We start from the raw sequence: 7535 nt of genomic DNA on the forward strand, positions 1-7535 counted from the left end.
CTACTTGTTATAGTTACACAGTATTAGGGGTGTGGGCTGTATTAAAAGTATCCACTGTTCTCCCATGCTCTAACACACAGTAACGATGAAATGTGTGCTGTTCTCACATTCTTCCTCTGTATGTACACATAAACAACAAGGCAGGGAAATATAAAAGGAATTTATTTTATTGTTTGGGTACATTATTGTTCAGTGTACATGCTCACATCTGAAACAAACTTTACGTGCTTGATAACTCTCCCACCCCGCAGACATCTACACACCAATACCGATTTATATTCATAGCGGCAAGTGCTATGTAGCTCCACATAGGGGACACAGGAAGTGACATATAACACCTTCATGCGGCGTCGGAACCGCGTAGGAAATTCACAGCCGCACCGGCAGAGCTCCAGAACATGCAACTCGGCCGGCTCACGCGCGGACGCGCTTACAAGTGCGAGGGCCCGCCCAACGCTGCTTGCAGCTTTAATAAATGAATTTGCTGCTTTTCTCACATTTATCTGCTCACTCTTCCCTAACATAATACTGCTGGGGGATTTTAATATACATATGCATAATACCACTAATGTATACACAAAGAGGGGGCGCGCATCGATATTGACTACCAGCTACCCTATATACAGCGTGCAAGCCTCGAAAGTCCAGCTGCATTCTAACATTAACTTGGCTCTCCTTATTTGCTAGGCCCCTTGCATGCTGGCTAATAACATTTTTAAGCTGGGTCTCCGACATTGACAGCGTTGTGTTGGACAGATTTGTGCAGCGGTGTTCCATGAGTGAGAGACAACGAGAGAGGTACGGGTGAGCGAGAGAGAGAGAGGGGACGAGCGGGAGGAAGTGCTGCGTGAATGCGCTACGGCGCTCTGCATTCAAATACGATTTTAAGTAGGCTTAGTAAAAAAAAAAAAAAATCGAAAATCAATCTGTGGCGGTTAGCGTTTATATTGTGGCGGGCCGCCACAAATAAATTAACTTATGGGAAACGCTGCTGTCCAAAATAAAACTGCCACATGTCATTTCATTGAGAAATATTAAGGACATTAATTTAAACTCTCTGTCTAGTGAAATTGGCTGCCTCCCCAGTATAAACTGTTTTTCCAACCCTGATGAACTGGTTTCTCACTACAACGATGACCTACAAAACATTTTAAATTCTCTGGCTCCTTTAAAAAAAAACATACTTTCTTTCACCCATTCTGCCCCATGGTTTACATCAGAACTATGCCAGCTCAAGGTAAAAGGTCTGGACTTGTTGTGCACCAAGAAATGTACAAAAACCACATTCTCCCCTACAAGGATGCTCTTTCTACAGCCAAATCCACCTATTGAAACACCAGAGCCCTGTTCTCCATGGTCAACAACATTCTAAGACCACCTGACTCTCTCGCACCTCATCTGTACTCAACTGCTTACTGTAACTCATAATGTCATTTTTTTAATGCCAAAGTACACAAGATTCACCAGCAACTGACCACTAATACCTCCCTTTTTCAGTTCTCCCGACACCTCTTTCTCGCTTCCTTCTGTTGCTGAAATATTGGGCATTATTAGAAATTCGAAGCCAACTACTTTTCAGCTTGACCCTCTTCCTTTCCAAAATCCTTGAAAAAAACAGTAGCATCTCAGGTCCATGCACACATGTCTGACAATAACCTCAATGAACAATTCCAATCTGGTTTCCGTCCCTGCCATAGCACAGAAATAGCTCTGGTAAAAATCACCAATGATCTTCTCATGGCAGCTGATTCCGGACTACTAACTATTCTCATCCTCCTTGTTCTGAGTGCAGCCTTTGACACCATCTCTCATAACATCCTCCTTGACAGATTAGTCTCTATTGGTTTCACTGACACACTCTTGAACTGGTTTAAATCATATCTCTCTGGCCGCACTCAGTTCATCCAACTCAAACATTTCAAATCAGACCTATCCCATGTCACTACCGGTGTTCCCCAGGGCTCTGTCCTGGGGCCCCTTCTGTTCATCATCTATCTGCTTCCTCTTAGCCATATCTTCCGTAAATTTAACATCCATTTCCACTGCTATGTGGATGACACCCAGCTCTACCTGTCCACCAAACCTACCACATCTCTCACACCTACCCATCAAATCCTGGTTCTCTTGCAACTTCCTCAAACTTAATAGTGACATAACCGAGGTTCTCCTCATTAGCACCAAATCCACTTTGACTAAATTAGACAGTTTTTCTCTTACCATTGACAACTCCACAGTTTCCCCCTCCCCTCAGGTCAAGAGTCTGGGTGTGATCCTCGACAGCACTCTTTCATTTCAAGCTCACATTAATAATGTCACTCAGTCTGCATACTTCTATTTACGTAACATTAACCATCTCTCTCACCCACTAGTATAACTATTCTCGTTCCCACACTGGTCACCTCCTGCATTGATTATTGTAATTCTCTTCTCATTGGTCTTCCTCTCAAATCCATACATAAACTTAAACTGGTTCAGAACTCTGCTGCCGTATCATCACCAGAACCCCTTCTATTAATCATATTACTCCTGTGCTTCAGCAGCTTCGTTGGCTCCCAGTTAAATACCGCATTGATTTCGAGATTCTGCTCCTCACCTTCAAGGGCATTCATTACCTCTGTCCTCTGTACCTCACTGACCACCTTCATATAACACACCCACCCTTACCCTTAGGTCTTCTTCTTTTTACCTCACTGACTCGCTTTCCATTTTTAACCCTGCCTGAAAACACATGTTAAACTGGCATATCCCACGTGATCACTCTTTCTCAATCTTTGTTTCCAGTTGTTATGTACCCTGATTTTATGCACTGTAATTATAGTTGTTAATTTTATCGATTATTGCTGTACTGTTTTATTATGTTTTGTCAGGTGACCTTGAGTGTCCAGAAAGGCACATATAAATAAAATGTATTATTATTATTATTATTATTCATAATATTATCCCACCAGAATATTCAGTATGTCAGTATTTGGGGTCATGTTCTCAGTCTCAAAAAAACTAACCATGTCACAGACATGCTTCAGTAACAACATATATTACTGGGACACTACAGAAAACTGCATAAATATTTAATATCCATGTATTCACAACAGCTACACTGCAAAAGGACCCTGAACAACAACAACAGGATAATCAAATCAAATCTATCAGCTCTTGTTCTCACTGATAGATTTGATTTGATTATCCTGTTGTTGTTGTTGTTGTCGGTGTAAATTATGGACTGTATTTTTTTTTTTTTTAAATTTATAAATGGTGGTGACATGTTTTCAAAATGAGCTAACTAACTGCTTGTCTGTCTTTGCAGACTGTGTTCTGGGTTGGGTAACCTCACTGTGTTGGAGGCAGCCTGTACCTTTGGCTGTAACCCTCACTGCCACTTCCTGCTTCTACTTCAGAGCATCTCATTTGACCAAAGTATCCTTCTTGACTTCCTCATCTCCACTGAGGCCTGCTTTCTGGAGTACTTTGTACGGTACCTCAAGTACCTCAGAGCTGACTGGCAAGGCTTCACTGCAGCATGTGAAAGAATCAGTGTGTCAGACTGTAATCTTTCACTGCAGCAGTCACTCTCTACCTCATGTGGTGGTGATATGTTTACACTTGCATATAAAGGTGAGCCAGAACGAGTGGAATTCAGCTCCCTTGTCCAGTCCACAAATGTTATTTCACCAGTAAAAATGATCAGTTTGGGTGCTGGGCTTCGCCTTGTAGACTACGATAGTTCTGACGAGTCTGATCAAGACAACATGGAGGTTTCTCAGGATAAACCAGAGGTGGATATATCTGAGAAAAGTAGATTTAGTGCTCTGGATGTAAAACAGGAGATTAGTGGATCACCAGTACCCATCAGACAGAAACAATATATGTCATCTGACTCAAATGAATTACTGAGCAAATCTGTTTCCACGCTGGAAAGAAGACAAGAAACATCATCATTGCCATTGTTACAGAGTGAGCAAACATCAAGTCCAAACATGGCACCTCTGTCAGGACAGGTGACCTGTGAAACATTAGCTAGAACAGTCCGCTGTCTGTCTCAGCTCAGAGAGGTGGTGACGAGGATGCAGACAAAGAAACTCTTCCCATACAATCCTTCTTCCCTCTTAAAACTTTTAGCACAAGTAGAGAACTGTTCTCAGCAGTCAGATCTGTCACATTTCAATAAATGATAAAAATAATATACTGTACATGTGTTTTATTGTTTTGTGAGGAGATGTGGAAAATAAATCTAAATATTTCAGGTTTCAATAAGTCTGTGTGTCTATTTGTACTCGTATGTGTTTTAGTCAGGGTTTCATCCTGCTATGCTGGGACAGGCAAGTGGGGGGTGAAGACAAGAAATGGAGATGAAACTAGAAATTTGTGGAAGAAAACGGGTGAATGCTGACAGCTGTTTTTAAAGCTATGCAGGAAATGCAGAAATGTGAAATGAATAGCCTAAAAAATCAGAAAGCTCAACTGCATTGACTGTTGAAAATCTATTCCATTCAATTCATCGCCAAATCACAACAGTTATCTCAGAGCGCTTTTCATAAAAGAGAGTGCTGTCTCTGTGCTATTATAAACTCTAAATCCTGACTGAAAATCCTCAAACTATTGCTATGTAGAAAGTCACACAGCTGTTTAGCAACTGCTTTCTCAAGGATCTTAGAGAGAAATGGAAGGTTAGATATAGAAAACTCTGGAGGACATTCGAAGTTATGGATTTAAGATTAGAAAGTGTCACCAATTAATTTCCACCTTTTGATATCTACCTGTTAGACAGAACCCATTTCATGTGTACTGAAAACAGAATTCAAAAGGGTACCAGTACGTGACATTAACCAGGTTATTTAACTTAAAACAATTAAACTTTGACTTTCTTTTACACAGGACCCAAAACTCTGTGAAAGTCCTGAGTTTACTTGTTGTACTCTGTTTCAACACATTTGTTTGTAACCTCAGACCTGCGTGATGACGATAGCTCCACATATAAGCCCCGTCCCCGCGAGCGAACCCTGCTCTCGCTGTTGCAGACTAGAGCAGATCAGAGCCAGGCCCATGCGAGTAGCTCCACCCTGCCCCCGCAAGAGTTCTCCACCGTCGCTGCTGCAGAGCTCCGCTCAGCGCTGTTCTCTAGTATATTTATTAATTCTGAATGGGTAGTGTGTTCAAATTGCACCAAACACGACACAGCCCTCCCTTGAGTCCACAGCAACACACCCGCCATGTTTGAAGTCGATTGGATGAACGGTTCCTGACATAATCGAAATACTAACAGACAGACAGACAGAAACACACACACACACACACACACACACACACACACACAGACCTTCCTGTGTTAGAGAGACTAGTGCAGTGCCCGTTCCCAGGGGCCGATATGACGCCTCCCTGCGCATTATGTTCAAAATGTGTGTCTCACATTGGTTTTACCTACTGCAGTGGTTGGGAATAAAATAAATACATAAATAAATAAGTAAATACTTCGATAGCGGCTAGTGCTTAAATAGATCTCAGTCATGACAGAAACAGTTAGGCCTATTCACCTAATCAGTTCCTCTTAAGTGATTGTGCCTACAAAATAAAAGCACTAGAAAGCAACTCTGCTGTGCCCCCGCGAGCGTTTCCCACCGTCGTTTTGCAGAGCTCCACTCCGTACAGTTCTCTACTGTATTTAATAGTTCTGAATGTGTCTTATGTTCAAATTGCACCGAACGCGACACTGCACTCCCTTGGGTCTGCAGCAACACACCTGCCACGTTTGAAGTCAATTGGATGAACGGTTCCTGATATAATCGAAATACAAACAGACAGACACACAGAGATACCTGTCTTTATTACAAAGATTAGACAGATGTCACCTGACTTCTTTCTTTGCTACTGTCATGTGGCCACCAGAGGTCGCGGCCTAACAATAAACATAAATATGGTTTGTAATAAGCTGTGGCACAATTAACCTATGCAGCTTTTTCGTGAGGACAGGTTGGGTTGTCATGTTAGCTAGTCTAACTTGATACTGAGTACCAGTACCCAGTCAGTACACACATCCTAAACCACAGAGAGATGGAACTGACTGTAAACCCACTTAAAGCCATCTGATGTCATTCTTAAACAGAATCATTAATGTTAATGGAAGTTAGTGGAAATTACATGATCATAAGTCACAGATTTTCATCTAAAAGGGAAACATTTTATTGAAAATATTTTCGTGTGTGCCACAAAAAATGTGTATTTTCTTTTTCTTTTTTTGTATTACAGTAAAAACTAAAGATAAAAGGGAAGTTAAGTTGTACCTGAAATTAAAGCAAAGAAAGAAGATGAAGTGACCGTTAAAGTGGAAGTGCTGACACTGGGGTGAATTTGCAGTTTAAGTGTAATTAATGAATAAAGTTGATTAGTGAGTGTTAAGTTAAAGATGAAGTCAGTTGAAATGTTGAAAGTAGTTTGAGAATGAGTTGAAATTCAGGAAATGAAATAAGCTGAGCTGAAGGGGGGAAAAGAGTTGCCTGTTGAACTCTGAAAGTGTCAGCGCTGAAAGCAGTTAAAGTATCACATAAAGTGCTAAAGGAGAAATATCAGATAAAGTGTATGAGCTGAAAGCAGTTTAATTGCCAGTTGAACTGGTTTAAGGATCTGACGGGTCAGTTGAATTGTAAGAAGAGAAAAAAGTTTTTTCTACTTTCACCAGTGCTAATATCCAGTACTGTATGGTAACATTGATTTCTTGTAAAAGCCAAAATCGAAATTTTTTAAGAGTCAACATTATTTCCCAGTTGCCTTTTCTGTACCTGGAAGGCGTGTTTTGTGGGAGAACCTGCTTTTGTACTTTATCAGGAACACAGTACAAACAAGGTTATTAGATCCCTTGAGGGCAGGGAGAAAAAAAACGTGTGTGTGTGTGTTGTGGCAATCTGCTAACCTATCTCTACTTCCTGGAGGGGAGGGGAAAAAAAACCTTCTCAGGTAATTGTGGCTGGACAGGGTGTGACCATAAAGAATGGCAAACAAAAAGAGAGTGGCTGGCTGCTTGTCATAGCAGGGAAATAGTGGATTTTACCACCCATGTTCATCTCCAACAGCAAACACAGCAGTCAGCAGGGGAAACAGGAGCTCTTGCCTTCTCTAGCTGGTAGCACTTACAGTGGAAAGGTAAGCCTGTGCTTTCCTGTGACCTTGAAAAGCATTCTGCTTGTTTATTTAGCTTGAATGTGAGTGATACCTCTTTTATACCTCTTTTTATTTCTATTCTGGTGTAAATATATCTCCTGCAGCTACAGAAGGGCGGGGGGCTCTTGGATCCAAGGAGATTCTACAGTTAGTGAAGTTTGCTCTCAGGCTCTGCAAGCTTTGTCATGGCCGAATTAAGATGAATGAGGTCCTTGTTCACAGAAAGATCAACACAAAGATCCAGTGAACTCTGAGTTATATAGGCTGCCCACTTGAAATCAAAAGATTTGGATTAAGATTAGTTATGGGGGAGATTAAAATGTTTGTTTTTGATCTCAGTTTGTTTCAAGGGCCTGTCTTGCTGGGTAACCCTTGTAGAGATCACA

At 41.3% G+C, this 7535-nt stretch overlaps 1 protein-coding gene across 3 annotated transcripts in view; it reads left to right on the forward strand.

Annotated features, from left to right (window-relative positions):
* The window catches only part of lins1 (lines homolog 1), a 24251-nt gene extending 20003 nt beyond the window's left edge, over nt 1–4248 (forward strand). For all 3 annotated transcript variants that reach the window (XM_046074908.1, XM_046074906.1, XM_046074907.1), the window contains one exon: nt 3305–4248. In XM_046074908.1, coding sequence (XP_045930864.1) covers nt 3305–4169 — 865 coding nt within the window. In that variant the 3' untranslated portion in view covers nt 4170–4248. The remainder of the gene's footprint in view (nt 1–3304) is intronic.
* The last annotated feature ends 3287 nt before the right edge of the window (nt 4249–7535 follow it).

Source organism: Micropterus dolomieu, linkage group LG17 (assembly GCF_021292245.1).
Source record: "Micropterus dolomieu isolate WLL.071019.BEF.003 ecotype Adirondacks linkage group LG17, ASM2129224v1, whole genome shotgun sequence".
Taxonomy (NCBI): domain Eukaryota; kingdom Metazoa; phylum Chordata; class Actinopteri; order Centrarchiformes; family Centrarchidae; genus Micropterus; species Micropterus dolomieu.